This window comes from Siniperca chuatsi, linkage group LG9 (assembly GCF_020085105.1).
Source record: "Siniperca chuatsi isolate FFG_IHB_CAS linkage group LG9, ASM2008510v1, whole genome shotgun sequence".
In the NCBI taxonomy this organism is placed as follows: Eukaryota; Metazoa; Chordata; class Actinopteri; order Centrarchiformes; family Sinipercidae; genus Siniperca; species Siniperca chuatsi.
Window position 1 is genome coordinate 23,357,760 of NC_058050.1, and position 19,443 is coordinate 23,377,202.

Consider the following 19,443-nt stretch of genomic DNA (forward strand, 5'->3'; position numbering starts at 1 on the left):
GAGGCATATGTCAGACATTTTCTTGTTGTTTTTAGCTGTGTATGATTACAGCGCAATTTCAACGGTCATTTCTGGGCCTCACCTTGCAGAGGAGAGGTTTGTGTACTCCAGAAGGCAGCAGCATCTGTCAGAGATGCAGCCGGGGAAGGAGAAAGGAATCAAATCAAAGTGAGACTTAAGCTCCCACTAATCCAAAAGAAATGTCTCAAGGCCTGTCGAGATCCCGGTCCTGAACCTTGCCATCCAGCGGGAAGGAGCATTTATGTTTGAAGGGATTTGATATGGTACCTGGAATGGGTTGAGTTTCATTACACCAACCACTCAATCATGTCTTGAGACTTTCCTTGGAGAGCCATCATGTTATATCCTTTGAAAAGGCAATATAATGGGTATTTCTCGCATGACAGAATACTCAAAATCTTAAAAGGCATTATGAAAATGGTGTATTATTTTATTTTACAGAATTAATTCCCCTTGACTTTTACTTACAGGATGTCTGGCATTTTTTCATTTAGCCTACTTTGCTCAGTGAAATGGTTATTTTAAAGAACATGTATGTATCATCGTATTTTCTATTTTAAAGCTGCTCTAAGGAATGTTGTATATTAGCAATGGGTCAGAAGTTTAATGTGGAAAGTGTTGCTCGTAGTGATAAACCCAGAGATAATTAGCACCTGATTCTGCAATTCACCTTAGCTCCACTGCCCATTTTAGCATCTTTAAACTTATTGTTTTGGTTTTACATTTTCAGCAGCATCAGGCAGTTGTTTTCAGCAAAAAAATAAACCCACTGTACACTACCTGCTCAAAATATGACATACATGAATGCTAATGTTGCTTCATGTCCCATGGATGTGTAAATAGGCATCTGTTTGCTAACAAGGTAGCAACATCAACTTTGGAAGGTAATAATATGCTGTGTTGTGTTTACAGTTAGGTGTGCTGCCCCAAAGTGGCCAAAAAAGCTTTAATGCAGATTCAAGTGTTAAGTCAGAGTGTATACATTGCCTGTTCATAGTTACTGGCTCCAGACCAGTGACTTTTCTTTCAACTCACAGATAAGCCGTTTATAATCCCAGACGGGCTTGTGTTTTATGCAGTAAGAAAACATGTTAAGGTCAATAACTTGTGCTAGTATTTGCTCGGTTAAGCTGAAATTGCTAACCAGTGACATCACCTTAGTGTTTTGCTTATTTGTGTGGATGGGAGTGTAGTGCTCTACAACCTTGGTAAGTTGGCTCTGGCCTCTACTTACCACTATAATGGCTCTGCTTTTAGTCTGCATCCCCCCCTGTATTTGTCACTGTAAGTTCACACACACAGACGCACACTCACACACACACACACACACACAGAAAAACACCCAGACACACAGACATACTTGCAACCAAAGGCCGGCAGGCCTATACTTGCTGCTTTGTTGTGTCTGCATGTCTGTACACTGGGTCCACGCTCATGGACATGAGTGGGTCAGAAGCCACAGCCTCTGTCTGAATCACCAGCTGTAATTAAAAGCTGTGATGTCTCTATAAAGACGCCCACCAGAGATGGAGAAAGAGAGGGAAGGAGGGTGGAAAGGAGAGGAGAGGAGAGGGGCTTCTGGTGGCTGAGCCAGTGCAACTGTGCACCAGATGTTTTCAGGCTCCCTCGTTCGGCTCCTCGCCTTCCTTCTTTTCTCCTCCAGCCAGACCACTGGAGAGGGAGTCACTCTAGTGCACACAGCACTGCCACGAACAATGTGGGCCATGCGAACACATCCTCCTCTGTGGCATGCACGTTGTTCCTCAGACAGCCCTGCACAGTGATATGTGATACATGAGTGAGAGAGTGTCATTCGAGTGCGAGACATGAAAAAAGAATGGAAACAGGGACGAGGAAAAGAGTAGATAATGTGGTGACTTGTTCTGCCTGTGAGGTCTGTTTTATTGTTTGTCGGTGTCTATTACGTGTGTCTCACACTTTGGCTGCGTGAATGTGTGTGTCTGTAAGTGTGTGTGTGTATGCATCCTCATCTGCCTGGTGTGGTGTAGATGTGGAGATGAAAGCGTTTGCGGCCCACAGGAGAGCTGGCAGCAGTGCCGGACTGGAGGTCTGGCAGACAGAGAGAGGAGGTGCAGGCATGCAGCACAATCAAACAGACCCCACTGACCAGCTCGGGTTATCTAAATATGAGGTGAGAAACCCACACACAGGAGCCTACTTCAACATAGGGTCAGACCAATATCGGCACTTGATGTTTTTTGACTGGACTGAAGCAGAAAACAGATGATATTTTGTGCCTGTATTTGATATTGTTAAATTTCACCTTTCCAAAAACTTCCAATAAAGTACAAAATTCAATGTTTTCCTAGAATGTTATGCCTGTAAGGGTGGAAGAGCCTCTAAAACTACATTTAAACCATCTTAGCACACTCCAAATTCATACTAATTACATTTTTTAAAGCAGGGTGAGCAGGTTTCATTACAGGTTTAACAGATTGCCACCCCTGAAGCTCTTCTGTAAAATCCTTTAACACCTCACCGTATAGATCTCTCTGGTCAGCCTTCTGATATAAAATAAGAAAAATAATCACCAATTGTGGTCAGAGGCAAACCTCTGTCATATCACAAGTGGACATCTCTGGCTGGTGGTCGTCAGATATTTTCATCAGACCGAAAAGAGCCCCATATTTGAGTCGAACCCTACTTCAAATATATCATCACAAGCTATTGCCATCCATCCCTGTAAAGACACAGACCGTGTCTCGACTACTGTATAAAATCAAAGGAACGTTCACTGAAGGTGCGCTTTACGGCCCCGACCATGTCATGGGCAATATCAGCCCATATGCTGCTCAGAAGGGGGAAATAGCTCCTGTTTGTGGGGCATGAGAACATGAAAACATTCCACTTCTGTACAGTATCCCCCTTCTCCTCCTTCACCTCCCTCTTTCCCCCTCCAGTTTGCTGCCACTTTGTTTGTTTGTGTACGTCTGTTTTTGATGGTGCTGTTGATGTCGGCCCATATGCCTCATTTCCTCTGCCAGAAGACAACAACGGAAGCCTCGCAACCAACGCAGTGTTCCTTCTCTTTGACAAAGTCACACTGTACAATATGTGCAAGGATATCTAGGTTTTCAAGCTTACAAATTATCCATTTAGGTCGTGATTTCATAAAACTATACAGATTGTAGTCATAGCTGGGTATAAACATCAACTTTTGGCAATGTTTTGGCTGTCAAATGTACATCTATTTAACATCAAAATGTATTCTAGAAAGATATCTATATCCGCTAGCTCGGATTTATTGGAATAGCATTACTTCCAATGCGTACTTCACAATAAAGCGAGTCAAACAAATAAGAGGACTGTTGTATCTAATGTGTGTACATGAGTCTACAAAAGGCAGTTCAGCAAAACCACAACTCAACTGTGCCAAAGAGTGTGAAAAAAAAACTTTCAATCACACCCCTCCTCTTTCTTCCTGCTTGGAAAAGACCAGATGACAATAATGTGGAGTATGGAGCCCCAGTGAGCGCTGCTGACCCCTCCTCTTCCACCTCCCTCCTTCCATCCCTCCACCCCCTGGTCTTTGAAAGGCCTCCACATGTTTATGGCTCATGCCTGTGGTATGACGATGGATTCTCCATATAAAAGCCAGCAGGATCATGGGGTGTTTCAAATATTGCTCTCTGAAGACAGTTGCTGACAAAATGACAGCAGCCATATTTATTTTGGTCAGAGAGCAGGGGCACTTAGTGGGAAGCTAATCAGAGATCCACCAGCATCCCCCCCGCAATAAGGAATGTACCCAGGGCAGAGAAGTCTCAGAGACTACTGGTAATGACTTTCTCCTCCGATGGAAGATTTAACACCGCTAAACTGCACGAGAGGCAGAAAAATAAACCTGAAAGTTTGGTTTGAGAACATCAGCATAAAGCAAGTGTTGATTGCCTGTCCAGACATGAGCTTAGATAATCAATTTTCATCTGGTTGGGAGGAGGAATGAAAAGTAAGCGGGGGGGGGGCTGTTAGGTAATCTAGGGCAGAGATTTTCAAATATGGGATAGCTGAAATAGAACTCATGTTAATTTGTGACTGTGACCGCAGCAGTGACCATAACTGCCATTGGCATTGGGATGCTGGAGACCTGGCCAAGTTAATGACAGGTTGATGTGTCTTTTCTCCTCACCCATACTCTTATTCACTACAGCACAGTGCAACGCTTCCAAAATACTCTCTGTCATCTCAGCTTTACAGTTTCACAGTTGTGTGTGCAGCATGAGGAAATCATCATTATGTTTCTGTTTGAGTTTTTTTTTTTTGTCTTCACAACCAGATTTTGGCAGCATTTAATGAAATTAATGAACGATGCAAGCTTGTGCGGTGGGTGGTGGTGGTGGCGGTGGGTGGAGGTGGGGTGGGGTGGGAGGAGTGTCCCAGGCAGACACCAACCCTGGCCTTGTGTCCGGAGCCAGGCCATCCACTTCTGAAGCCTTCTCACCAGCTACTGTGTCAACCCCTATGGTGCAGCCTTATTAAATGAAGATTAAGCCGAGGCTCCCCCAGTCACAACAGGCTGCGGTGTGAGGCACACATAATCACTATGACAGGGCGGCTGCCAATTAGTGCTCTCCTTCTGTCCTGGGAAAACACTCCTCACTCCGCTCCCGCTGGCGGGAAGAACTGATCTGGATTGTCCGTGATATTACTCAGGCCAAAGATCACCGTTAATCACCACCTGCCATTCCACTGTGGCAGAAAACAGAGCGGGACTTGTCATCTGTGTACCAGCTCTCCCTTCCAAAAGTCCTGACTTCCCATAGAGCACACCCGTGGAACATTAATTGGAATAATAAGATAAGTACATGAAGGAACAGAAGTGCAAACCTCTGTTTTCAAGTGCTTTGGGTAGACTTCAGAGTGGACAACAATCGAGCTCTGTTGTTCAGCTTGGACTGAACTGCAACATGAGCTCTTCTGCTGAGACAAGAAGAACACGCTCCATCAATTAGCCTCAAGTTGAAAGCGTGCGTCTGTTTTAGAAAAAAGCTGGCCTGATGGTAGAAGGCTACATCTGAAAAAAACACATCCAGAAATGTGTTTGGATGTTGGGTTTCCAAGCCAAACACAGGCCAGACTCAGATGTGATCATGCTGAGTGCGTAACTAAAATGCTAAGAAGTGAATGGCATCTTTTGCCAGAGCTTAAACCTCTTGGCTCAGCGAGTATAAACACCAAAATTGTGTGTCACACGCTCATACGCATGTACGCGCATTAACTGCTTGCTCGTATGCAAAGGCTGCCAGAAACCGGAATTATTTGGTGTCTCGAGCAGTGCGCGCTACAGACAAGGCGGTTGAGCTTCCTCCAGAGCGGATTTGAGGCAATCACTGTTGCTCTGTGCATCGTTTTACAGGAGCAGAGACTTTGGAGCAGATGGTTCGCAGACGGTGAGGACCAGGAGGTCCACAGCACTGTGGATTCACCGCAGAACCAGACTGGCTTCAGACAGAACCTGGCGTAAATCCCACCAGTCAACCAAATCCTCATGGGGTCTGGTCGATCCAGGGTGGATCTGGGTTCACTTTGGTCCCCTGCACCAGACTGTAGGTGCTCTTGGGGTAAATTAAATAACTGCCCGCCTCTCTGTCATGTTCAGTGGCCTTAAATACAGACAAAGACCTTGCAGGGCCTTTAGATGCCTCACTACGGAGGAGTGATGAGGTGGTAAACTGAGTCTAGGTGGGTTTATCCTCTTCTATTCCCCAGCCACAGAACGTGTAACAAAACGTGTTTATCCAAGGTTTCAAATTGATGGCACAGGGAATAGACCGGGCATCATGGCTGAAAGAGGTAGTTATCACAGTTACAGTATAAACACAAACTGCACACAGAAGTTATGACAGACAGTATTAGTGGTGGCTGGATCCAAGCACTCAGATGACTGATGGGATGGAGGGCTTGGCCTCGGCTGAGCCCTACAGCAGAAAGGGTTTCTCTGGTTACACACACAGGAGATCAATACTCCCACAAAAGCCTGTAGCTCTCCAAGTACAGGTACATAATCCAACAGCCAAAGATAATCATTATATGTTCCTTCTTTCTTATTCTTCCTCCCTCTGCCTCTTTCTGCTTTCCTTCTTTTTCTTTCCATGAGGTCATCAGAGTGACTGTGAGTCTTCATGGGCTTATAGAAGCAGTCATAGAAGCATTTAAAGTGTGAATTGAACTGCATTGTTTTGGAAAAACAGGTCTTAAATATGTTATCAGTTCCAAAATTTGCTAAGCTATACATTTTTACTGTTCCATAACTTCATATTGTAAAACTGTTCTTGTTTGGGTTAACTTTGGGCTTGGCCACCTCTTGCACTACAAATGCTCCTGAAATGAATCTACTTTTACCTACAAATCAAGCAAGCAGAGCTGCACAAATGTCACTCCAGCCTGCTACAATAAAGACTTTTGTGCCGTCTGAGAATCTGAAAGCCGATTTGTAAAACTGTCGGAAATTAGCCCGAGTTGCAATGTGTTTGTGTTGGACTTTACTCCCTCTTAAATCTCAAATCAGGGATTACATTAAGAGTGGGAGTTTCGAGAGCTTTAACATTTTAAGTTGTTTACACAACATCTAATGTCACTGGCATGGCAGAAGCAGCTGTTGTTCCTAGATTATAGTAGAGTGGGTGGGCAAGAGAGAAAGAAAGGAAAATACACAGATGGACTGATAGGCAACGCAGGGCAGCAGAAAAAAGAAGCAGAGACTAGAGGAATCGAACTTGTCACATGCGTCTGTTTGTAAACCAGTGAATCTGATGACAGGGGCTGCTGGGAAATCTCTGTAGGGACTTCCTTAATGGCATCAATATGGAACAGCCGGGGGCTGCAGTGTTATCCCTCACCTCACCTTTCCTCTCCTCCTCTCCCATCAGCTCACAAGACAGAGAGGTTGGGAACCCAGTCTGTCAATGCTGATAGTGCCGGAGCAGCTATTAATAAAGTCTCTTTATTGTTTATAGCCTGTTCAGAGCACCACTTCAGGGATCCAGAGGATAGAAGAGCATTTTACCGTCTCAAGGGTACAATGCAAACGCCTGCCACACACGCCTGCCAACCCGCCATGAGACAAGACTTCCTTACTCCTCTAGAGACTGTCTAGCACATTTTCCATTGAAGTATTATATGAAAATTATGCACCAAATTTAAACAGCTGGGTGAATCTGACAAAGATTTTCATCAGCATACATAAGGCTTTCTAATCACGTAATCAGTAGCAGTTGTTTAATGTCATTGCCAAAAAGAAACAAGCAGGTCAAACTAGTCAATGTCCCTTTAGATGCTTTGAAATTGTTTTTGTAAAATATCTGTCCACTACAGCCTTCCTGCATTGTCATACATGCAGATGCCCATCTTAGTTGGAGCGGTGAGAATAGTCCCTTAATATTCCGTGCAAACCAGCAGGAGGAAAATTCACATTTTATTTTTGCCAAATTTCAAAAGTTTGCCTAAAATTAGCTTGACAGTTGGATGGAAATAGCACTTTTGACAGTGTATCACCACATATTTTGTCTGTCCATGTTGATTTTCGGGACAGAGGGTGTTATCAAGACACTGCTGTTCTGGCAAAGACTGGCTGAGAACAGCAAATGAATCCCAGCAGTGAAAATGATATACAGTGTTTACACTGATCGGCAACTTGTACGGAACACATCAGACACGGTTTACACAACTCGTCATGTTTGCTGTGAAAATGCCTCTCGTCTTGACATTATCTGGGCTTTACTTTCTGTGCTTGTATATGTTTTACAGAGGGATTAGATCTTTGCCGACACAGAGGGAAAAGAAGATCATTTGTGTTGTTTTTGTGCGCCTCGGCTAAGCTGGGAGACAGGGATCTGTCAATGACGTCCAGTGTAATTCAAATACGTAGATATGTAGAAATGCAAGCCAGGGTGATCAGATAAGCATTTCCATAAATAGTGTATACCTACATGCTGCTTCCTCTTCTTTCCTGTCTCCGTTTAATCCACAGCATCTTTACGGTCTGCAGTTATATAATCCTGTGCTTATCCTAAACATTGGTGTCTGGTGTCGGTGAGAAAAGCTGATGAAAATGTTCATTTTTAGACTTCCAAGTGATATCATAATCATAATTACTTCTTATATTTATATTTTCTTCTGAATATAAAATCTAAATGTTGAGGTTACAGTTTTCTCAATTCTATTTAAAGATTAATTGTACCATACTGCATTGCAAAGCCTGTTATTTTTAAGCAGTACTAGGGAACTATAGCTTGCAAAGTGCTTAAAATTTGCATTCATTTAAAAGGTCACCTACCACGATATTTCATGATGAACTCAACCTTATTGCAGCCATTTCTTGAACCTCCACTTCCTGATCACCTGCATTTCAGAGGGTGGCCTCTCGTCCCATTCGACGTCACCCAGGGGAAGTGATTATTTTACAATGTCACTCGGTCGAGCTCCCATGTGACGGCACTGGATCTCCTCCCGTTCGACTTCAGCGGCTTACATTTTTACATTGTATTTATTTGAACTGAAGAGTGTTGCATTTCACTGGCTTTTGCCAAGTGGAGATATTTTACTAGCGGTCGAGCGGTGGGGAATTAACAACACATGCCTAAGTCTGAAATTTACCTTTATTAAACAGGCCACCGCAGCACTTCACAAGCCTGAAGAGTCCTAAGATGCACACACAGTGACACTTTTACACACAGCTTTTAACCACAAAGCTGAGGCCACTGATCTTCCACAGAGACGTAACTCAGTCATTGGATAAGGAACTGTACTGAGAGGTTTGCAGTGGCCGCATCACCAGGGATCAGTAGCTTTAAGTAAGATGGACATGGGGAGTCTGCTGTCGGTTTCTAAAGGACTGAAGAAGAATGGTTCTGCTATGCACTCAATTTAGACTTCACAACAACTTCCCATCAGAGACTTCATGCTTGAGATAATTAACGTCAGTAACCATGCGCAACAATGCCAAATTTTAATTAAAGAAGGTCATAAAGTTTCTTGGAAAAGGTCAAGCAGGCACGGCAAAGTCAGAAAGAGGTGCGTGGGGGTTGGGGAGAATTTCCCTGACAAACAGGACAGGGCTTTAGGAACTAAATGTGCCATGGAATCACAGTTTCCAACCCAGACAGCAGCAACTGCCTTGGTAGTGCTGAAATATGAGAAACTATCAGGGTTTATTTCAAGTTTATTTACTCTTTCACCACTTCACTAAATGATCCTCCCACTCAACACTCCAGGCCAAAGATGGAGAAAAATCCTCGAGGTTAAAATATTTTCCTCTTTCTTTTAAACAATGTTTTTATTTTTTTGATAGCCTGAATGATATCTGCCACTGTAATTGCTTCCTTATTTGGTGAATTAAATATTTACACTTGGCCTATGCTAATCCAAAGTTTATGAGGGACGCAAAAGTACATTAAGGGAAAAGACATTTATTTTAAAAGCACTGCTAACTGAGGCCATCACCCCAAATAGTGTGTTTGGACTGTCTGAGAGAAATGGTTTACTTTCTGAAAAAACAATATTTCCCTTAGCTGTATTCACACACAGAGAAATTCCAGATTTGACTTCTCAGTTAATGGCCTGACATACATGCTGTGTGCACCACAAATATCTCTCAAGCTGACGGGAGAAAACAGAGACAGCCATTGAGGAAACCTGCAGTTCGTACTTTGAAGAATTCCACTGAGGAGAGGAAGGGAGATGGGAGAGAGGGGGAAAAATATGCCTCAGAAAAAGAGCTCTGGCTCGCACAAGGCCTCCATGGAAAAAAGCTGATATTTCATGCACGGAAACGACACTGTGCACCTCAAAAACGCAGACGGTGAAAAAACAAGGCTGAGTGCAAGGTACGAGGGTTACATGAAACAGGTGGAACTCTGAGAGGGGGAACGTGTTCTCCTATGGGATAAGTGGGCTGTTTTCTTTAGCATTCAGCAGAGTAGTGTAAACTTTAAAGTGAACGTGGATGGAGTTGGGACTGACTGACAGAACATCTCTCTCACACACATCAACATATGGCTGTATAACATCCTTACCTCTCCTGCAGTGCCTCATGGCCATTTTGCACATCCTGGACTCAGCGATGGTGGGACAGGGTATTGTGTCCTTGGGTGGTTTCTTTACAATGTGCCGCGTCCGGGTCTCCAGACCCCACTTATAGCCACAGGTTTTGTTTCTCCTGGTGCAGGCTCCCCATTCGCTCCACTGGCCCACCTCACAGCCCTCTGCAGAGACACACAGAAATAGTGATGTGCAGTGAAACCACAGCAAAGTGAAATCTAGAGGCAACTCAAAGAGCTCAGGTCACATTTTAATACAGGGTGAAGGAGCTTTACTGGGATGCTATAACCTCTTTGTGTGTGGTCCCAGTTGAACTGCTTGTTTTGTGGTCCAAAATAAGCAGGCCAAGTTATAGAATAATTTGTACAGGTAAAGAAAGCTGTAAAAGACAAGGTTGTTTACTCTCTTGAAACTTGATTTTTTTTTTTGTCCATATCTGTGTTGTTTCACGTACCTCCACACTCCATGGTGTCCTCCAGCGGGGCAAAGCCCTCGGGGCACTTATCAAAGCAGCGCCCTTTGTGTAGGTAAAAACCTGACTTGCACTTGGTGCAGAAGTCTTTGCTGAAGCAGGACTCACAGTTCTCTATCCTGCACCCTGGAGGAAGAAGGAGAGAAAGAGGAGAGTCATCAGGGTCTGAGCAACCCTCTCATCTGGAGTTGATCGAGAGCTAAGGGGTCTGGGGAAGGGGGTTCTTGAAAGGATTACACTGTTTCTCCCGCAAACAACCCCCCCCAACAACAACAAAAAAACGTAGATGCCCTGTGAATCATTTCTCTCCAGGGCTCAATGTATTTCAGAAAACTTGTTGTTTTGCCTGACAGAGATTTTTCTTTCATCTTCCTGTTCTTGTTTAGAGTGAGCATATCAACAGTGTGAACACAACAGCCGAAACGGTGAAGAGTTATGTCACATTGACCTCTTTCAACAATTTGCACCGACATCCAACATTCTGGATGCAAACACACAAGCTCACATGTTTTCAACTAATGGTGTGCTGCAACAGGAAGAATACATCCCATTAGGGCTCTGAATAGTGTCCTTAATATGCTATCTTATCACTCCACACTGCTCCAATCTGTGTCTGTTTCCATAATTGAGGATTATTGGGAAGTCAGGTTTTCACTTAAGTGTGAATGATGGCTCATGATCACAATGCTGGCCAGCTGTGTGGACCCTTTAGGTCTTGTTTACGATATGAAAGGGGGTAGGTGGATTAGAAAGGGGGGTGCATGGGGGACAACGACTGATGCATTTAGTCAGCAAACACAACAGCACACTTATCCTCCCACGCCACACCCTGCCGCTGCGCATGACACACAGCGCCGCGCTTGCAAAGAAAGGCATGGCAATGTGTCATCATGCTCTTACTCTGCAAATAGCACGTCAGACAGGGCCAAATTACAACAACCACACCAACAGGGTGGCGCACAGGCCCACATGATTAGAAGGAGCCTCCCAGAGCTGTCTAATTTATGATGTTCCTCAGAAGCTCTATGTGGCCCTATTGCCCAATAGGCTTCCAATGTCAGGGAACCACAAATCTATAACCTTCAGCCACCGTCTCCCACCGCTTGCAGGGGGCTTCCCAGGTAGGGTGTCATCTGCTCCTCTGTTTGTGTCTCACACGGGGGACGCAACCATTCATTAGCTCGTGTGCATTTCTTGACACGTAAACCTGCGTTACAGTGATTTTCCACATGTGAGAGCGACGGAGGCTGAGGGCTGCTCTTTTATCTGTGACCTTTGCAAGGCCCGGGGAAGGGAAGGTTCTCACAATCACACCCCTTAATTACACCATCTCCAGCTAACCATCAGGCCTCCTCCTCAACATTCCTCCAAAACGAGGGGGTCCCTCCCCGCTTTACTTTGAACCCTAAAGTATGGCCTCTGCCCACTCACTCTGGTCTCACGCTTTCCCGACCAGTCTAAACAAACCATGGACACACACACACACACACATATGTACAAACACACACATACCAATCAGATATGGCTGGAGATAGACCCACTCTGGAATGAAGCTGTACTGCACAATCTCAAATACGTAGCTACACTGACCATAATCACCGATCTCTGTGGTAATCTCTTTGGTAATTTCCTGTGTCCTCACATCAGTTTTATGTTATTAATTCAATCAGCTGATAGTATTTAGCTTATCTAGGTATCACTTTTGCTCCATTTTATCTTATAGCTCAACATATGTCTTGGATCTCTGGAGTTACGCAGATTTTGGCGTGGAATGTGTGAGTCTAAGGGAGGTATGAATGCATTTTGCTGTCCTTTTTAGCTTTTTTTTAGCTCTCTGCCTCTCATCCACTTCTTTCTGGGTGAAACAGAATCAGGCAGGCTTGGGTATGACAGAAGACAAGCCCAATACATGGAGCAGGCTAATAAATCACCAAGCTAATTGGAAAGCACAAAGCTGTCTTTTACCCTTCACACTTCCCAGGCCTGTCATCACCTGAGAGACTTTTAGCTCCCAAACAAAAAAAATAAAAGAGTAAGAAGGGAAACAAGAACATCTGGCAGTACTCTGAAGCACTGGGATTGTTGTGCAATCCCCAGTTATTGACAGTAAATACGAGCAACACAGATGTGCGAAATACTGTATCCTTGCAGCAGCAGTAGCACTTGACAAGGGTTTTGATTAAAACATCACCGTTGGTTTCAGTTTCAGATGTGGTAAGGCACTGGCGCAAATGCTCAGAAATCTTGTTTTTTAAATAGAAGATAAGTAATAATGTCACTGTGAGATGGATGAGGTGGATGACACATCAATAAGGCTCCATGGGATTTAGAATGCAGGGAGGCAAAGCTGGAGGGTCAGAGGTCATCAGAGAACGAGGTGGGTCGGAAGGGATCACTATGACATGACATTTATCCCTCTGTCCAGTTATCTGGCAAAAGGCTATCTGGGACAGCGTGGACTATCTGTGACACTGGAGAAGCTCCCACACTGATGACTGGCCGAGTCGGCAGTTAGGCAGCTTGTCCAGCAGCTCCAGAAACAGATACAGGGGAGCGGGTTCATTCTCCCTGTGGGATTAACCTCTAGACCACCTTTAAAGTCTTCATCTAGGTGCCTCAGGGAGACTAATGAGAAATAATGAGGTCATCAGATCCCATTCAAGGCCCAGTGTTCCTGGGACTTAAACGTATTATCATCATTATCTCCCAGCCTGGTTCTGGCCGTGAGTTATATTATGAACACAGGAGGAAAAGCCTTATGTTTCAGCTCTGAGAGGAATTTCATAACCTGCCAGTAAAGTGACGAGGGTGCACAATTTGAAGAGATGTTCCAGTTCCACCATTATCTGTATCGCTGTTACACTTTTTTTTGTTTGTTTGATTTGCACTTGAATTTTATGTGGTTTGCATGTCAAGTGCATTTGAAGTTGAGAGATGAGTCACAGAGCATCACTTGTGATCTAATGGTGCATGCTTGGCAGAAGCCGGTCCCTCAACTGTGGTCTGGATAGGGAACCCACCGATTTTATCACGGACACTCAAAGCCTCATGTCAGCTTCAGTCAACGGCTGTTCCTCTCCGCAGGCTGACAGCACCATGTGTAATCACTCTATTTATTTACATGAATATTCACTGTGTAAAGAAAGGGTGCTAAATCATTTTGTTAAGATTGATGAATCTATCGTGTTCCACACGGGGTCTTTTACGTTATCTGAGTTGGAGGTGGGTTGTCAGACCACTCATCAGTCTACCGAGAGAGTCTCAGCCTCCTTCAGAAAGTTAACCAGACCCAATGTTGCGCAGCAGGAGTGTCCATGTCGTAAAAGGCCTGGCAGTGTGAGGGGGAAAACAAACCCTATTTTTCCATCTTTCGCCTCCAAGCTGAGTCGAACAGCTCTGACCTACTCTCTAGGCCCTGGGTTTGGCTGACATGGAAGCTCTGGCTTGCTCACTGCCACCCAGCCATGTCATGTGGAGCTGTGGATGGCAGGAGTTCATGGCAAAGGCCAGAGCTGCCATGTTCTTCCCAACTCTCTCCATGCTGTTTTTTCCACATGGGTGCTCCTCCGCACGCCGGCGTAGAGCTAGGTGAAGCAGAGGTGGTGTTCCTGTCAATCAGCATCTCCCAGAGAGAGAACAGGGATGGCAGATGTGTCAGCAGTCTTCCTAGCTTCTTCAATCCAAGGAACACAGTCTGTGATATACCAGGATCTGCTCCTGTATCTGCTCATCCAGCTCCAGCATATACACAGACAACTCAAGCTTCAGACAGTGGTCAAGCACAGACAGGCCTTCCACTCACACTATAGTATGCAGAATTACACAGTGTTTTGAGAAAAAACCCCATTCAACTCTGCGTCTGGCTGTAATGTCCTGGGAGCAGGGCTTGGTTTGGTGGGTCCATTGTATTGTCTGGCAAATCTGAAAGTGCAGTTAGTAAAGCTGTGATGATTAAATGTCCCTTGGTAAAGCTCAAAGGCCAAAAGCAACTGGTCTCTTTGTTGGTTAGACTGTGCAATGGAAATACCCACAAGCTCAGAAGTAGAGCGAGAAAGAGAGAGTTTGAATGAGAGACATGGAGAGGCAGAACGGGAGAGAGAGCTGCCAGTGCTGCCAACTAAAGGTTGCAAAACCCATGTTAGTTCCTTTACATAGCCTTGGTACCAATTTGGCTGTGGCTCATGATGCATGGCTCTTATCCACCCAACAAATTCCCATGATTTACTTTAAAACTGAAACCATCTTGGAAAAGGTGCATCCAATCATGTTCTACTTCCATCCCTAATTTGATTTGACAAAGAAGAAAGAAATACAACAATGGGATTTGGTGACAGATTTCCTCAGTCCGAGAAATGCAGTAAGAAAGAAAGCAGAATTGGCAATCCAAAACAATTACCTCCAACAGAAGAGTCTCTAGAGGCACATTACTCTGGCACTGAATGAGCTGTGATATTTAAACCACGCTTCCAGGATATTGGCAATCTCAGGCCTTGATCAGACTGGTTGTTGGTTGGCAGCGAACACAGCTGGGGTTTCTGCGTGTTTTAAAGTCTGCTGCAGTGGGGTAAGGCAACTGGGTTGGTGGCTAGAGTGTGTGTAGTAGTGGGGGGTCCATAATACACCCCAGGGGATGAAGTTTTGAATGCTGCTTTGCTCCCATGCCGACCCTCTCAACACTTTCTCTCTTTTAAAAGACAGCTCTGATAGTCGCCTTTCAGCTCATAATTCTAACAGCCAGAGAGCTCGCTTGTGATACAAAATGACAGAATATATTTTGGCTTGGGAATGTACGTTAAAACTGAGGTATTATGAAATGTGACTGAGGCGAGAGCATTACTGCACCACATTCACACAGATTTGGCTGTACATAAAGCAGCACACTGTGTGACCATTGCTACAAATCTTCCCTGTGGAGCAGTGGGTTGACACCCACAAACACTGGTGTGGGGCCTCTTCTGGGCGGCTGATAAGAACCCCTGTGGATAACACTGGAGTTACTGCATATGGTTTATGGCTCCTATTAACCCGCCCATTAGCTGCTGAAAGGAGTTCTTGCAAAGCAGAGACCCAGGGACATAATATATGGACATACAGAAAAGTTATTATGCAACAAGAAGGCATTGCTAACGAACCAGCTACATCTCAGTAATGGTAGTTAACACTGTGGCTCCCATTTTCACAGGCCTCTTTGGAATCCAGGTGAAGTGTAGCTGCAAATGGGATTCCAGTTAAGTTAGGTTATGTTAAGTATAGTTCTCATTGTATTTGGCTCTGATTATGGTGTTATTTTTGCTGCAGTGTGGGGAAAACCCCACAGAACAGTGAGCCTTACATTTTAAATTCATCAAGTGAGGCACAGTTTCTCAAGTAGTCCTGAGAAATTAGTAGGCTACGTAAGGCCAATAAATTAGGGTATACTGGTGTTGGAAATGGAGTATTAGGAGGTTACCCTCAAACTAAAGTCTCTAAAACCAGCAATGAATGCCGATTTCATTGCATATTTGCAAATTGCATAACTGAAAATAATTCTATTGTTCAATTTTCTTTTATACTCCTTCATAACAAGTTAGTAAAATATTTCATCATTTTCTGGGATTGAATAGGTACAGCTTGGCAATGATTTTTTCAAGGTTAACTTTTTAACATATGCCTTTATACTTATTGTAACTTATTGGGAGATTCTGAGATACTGCTTTTAGCTAATGTTCTGGCTTGGAACGTGGCCTTTTTTGTCCAGAGTTGAAATGTTCAACTTCATAGTCCAAAGACTAAAGTAGAAAGTCTGCAGTAAATTGCTGCTAAGTGAGACTGTGATAACCATACCTGTGTCCCAATTCAGCGGTTCAAAGGCTGAGGCCCATAAATGTGGGTCTTTTAGAGAACCAGAAGGCCACGCTGAACCTGCTCCTCCTCCCCAAATGAGACAGTTTACCCTCACAGAGACCACAACTAATGGTGCATTCGGACAATTCTCAACTCACAGAATCATACATTTACAAGACCAGGAGGTTGACTTATAATGGCTGAAAAACTGCATCTGATACCTGAATTTACAGTCTGAAGTGTGACATTTTACTTTAACACATGATGAACAACTGTCAAAAAATGGTAATGGTGAATATATGACACAGCTAATGTTTTAGTCTTTTACTTATCCAGTGATTTTTTTGCCCAGTGCATGCTGGGATAGGCTACAGCCCACCCATGATGCTGAAAAGGAATACTAAAGAATGTTTTTTAAACGTTTCCCCACCATTAAAAAGAAGATATATAAGCACATTTCACAAACTGATTATTTCAGTCTATAATTAACAGTATTGCACTGGCCTTAAACTCCTTATCGGTCAAACTATGTGACTTTCCTTGTGTCAAACTACATCATTTTGCTAGCTCATAGAGTAAAAAGTGTACTGATCCCTTGTCTCCACCCATAGCTCTCTCTGTCACATGCCTCAGGAGGCCCTTCAGAAAAACTGAAAGTGAGGTTTGAGTGTATAAACCTCTTGCTTGTCTAGCTCTTGTTTTCCTTTACCCAGGCAGTCCACAAAAAAATTCTTGAATGAGATAAGATCACACAGACAAACTCTGGTGTAATAACAAGCAGCTGCTCCCTAAGTGATTTCAGAGCCTGTGTTTAAAAAGCTCATGATAACAGAGACGTAATGCCACGTTCCAGGCCTCTTTGGAAACCAGGAGCACACGGCAGCTCTGATCACGTCGGTGGAGAACCCCTCATCATCATTTGTCCACTGTGCCTTTGAGCTCTTGCGTACCAGTTGCCTGTGTCAACTCACAAATAATATTCACTGACCTGACAATTAGCTTCGAACCCAATAAAATATCCGTTTATGGAGGTTGGACGTGAACTGTTCAGTGAAAATGACGTGCGGAGCACAGCGGAGAATGAGGGTCAAATAGGAAACTGGATTAGAGAGCCATGACTGAAGCAGCAATCACATCAAAGTAGGTCTCGCGCTGAGATCTGATGCTACGTGACAATACAAGATGTTGTTCTATGAGCAGTTTGTACGGAGAGGGATTCAGATTAACTTGCCGCACATCAGGATCAGTTAAAGTCAAAATTCACCCAGCATGGGGATACAGTGGTTAGGATAGCAGGGTTAAAGTAAAAAATAAAAAAAGACTTTTCACCAGAGAACAAGATGTCTTTCTCTTCCAATTTTCTCTGAGTCATGAAAATAGGGTGAAATGACTGTTACTGGTTAAAACTGTACCAGACAAGAATTTTCTGAAAATTGCAGAAGAAGGAGCCTAAATGACACAGAGATGCTGCAACAGAGAATAAAAATTCCATCACAGAGATTTGCTAAAATATTGACACTGTTTGGAAATCCTTCTATTGCAAGTAACAAATAAGAATAAAATCCAAAAGTGTCTCTTTCTTTTTTCCATGCAGATAATGTTAGATTCAGATTTTTTTATTTTATATAAAGAGCAGTGTTGGACATAAAAAATGTAGGGCCTTTGTAAGCTCCAAGGCATCTACACCCACATCACATTTTTAATTTATTGTATTTAACTTGTGTAGAACTAGAAAACGAGACAGTATGGTTGAACATGCAGCCAGCCTACATTCATGTAAATAAGACAACTCTGGTGTGCGCAGGAGTCGCATTTTTCTTGTTAGAGGCTAACACCAATGCCAAGCTAACACATACAGGCCCAGTCTGTCCAATCTGTCAACTGAATGCAAAGAAAGGATATAAATGCTTCATCTAACTCCTGGTAAGACAGTGAAGAAGTCAACCCCCAAAATATCAAAGTAACGGAGCTTTAGTGGAATCAACTGTTATGTTTGATGCATCTTCCAATCCAATGCTACTTGTTAGTGAAAAAATGTATCATTGTAACGCGTTACTATTTAATGCTTTACTACCCAACACTGATGAAGAATCACAGCTTGTCAAGGTAAACATGAACATGCTCCGATGTCAAATTGAAATACTTGAAATACAATACTGAAATTTTAGTATTCTAAACCATCCAGGGTACCAATCCAAAGTCGGCTGGTACAGCTTTAACATGCTTTTCACTTTCATAATCAGATGGAGCCAGCGGATGTACTTGCATCTAGGTCGGCAGTGATTGGGTAAGCAGAATGTTTTTATTTCTTCCTGCGGTTGCTACATGTTCGCATTATTGGCCCTAAAGGTCCGGACACCCTCCTCTGGGGCTTCATTTTAGTGCGTCTTGTCAGGAGTTTGGCTCAGGAAACCAAATGAGTTCAAGTTTCTCTCTGTTTTCATATGAAACCCTCAGCCAACACCTCGGGCTCCGTGTAAACCTATAAAGGCTCTCTCTCTCTCCCCCTCACTCTCTCTCTCACAGAGCATATTCCATGTTAAAATAAGGTTATGAGATCAGGGTGCTACATGAGGAGGAGAGGGAGACATTTTATTAATTGGATTTTACAGTTATTCTTTAACGAGAATCATGAGAACATTTAAATTTTTCACTGTTATTGTTTGGAGTTTTTTTTTTATAGTGAAACATAATTCAGAGTGTGAGAGAAGGTGTGGTCTCTTTAAAGTTATTAAACCAAAACAATGTTTTCCACGAAACAGTATAGTGAAAAAACATGTACTGCAGTCCACAAGAGTAATATGTGTAACAATGAGATGGCTTTTAGCAAAATATGTAATATTGTTTTATCATTGAAACAATCATTAATGAGCCATGTTTAAAATTAGATCATGTTTGCCTTCCTCATAAATACACTACTAATCTTTCATCTTAATCTTTGTTTGATCCTCTTAATGCTTTGTTTTTCCATATCAAACTTAAATGAATGTACAGTTGTTGGTGGAGGATCTGGACACTTCAGTTGTGACTGGCTTTCTGTTCAAAGTCAAAAACTACTTTGGCTGCCA

General features: G+C 43.4%; 1 protein-coding gene across 6 annotated transcripts in view; it reads right to left on the bottom strand.

Moving 5' to 3' along the window:
* rspo2 (R-spondin 2) overlaps window positions 1-19,443 on the bottom strand; it is a 58,925-nt gene that overhangs the window by 14,931 nt on the left and 24,551 nt on the right. For 4 of the 6 annotated variants that reach the window (XR_006379087.1, XR_006379085.1, XR_006379086.1 and 1 more), the window contains exons 4-6: window positions 10,535-10,678; window positions 10,056-10,244; window positions 83-1,794 (exon numbers count right to left, since the gene is read on the bottom strand). Coding sequence is in view for 2 of the 6 variants with exons in the window: in XM_044206693.1 (XP_044062628.1) it covers window positions 10,056-10,244; window positions 10,535-10,678 (333 nt within the window). In the remaining 4 variants the exon portion in view is untranslated. The remainder of the gene's footprint in view (window positions 1-82; window positions 1,795-10,055; window positions 10,245-10,534; window positions 10,679-19,443) is intronic. The other 2 variants (XM_044206693.1, XM_044206691.1) reach the window with 1 other exon arrangement.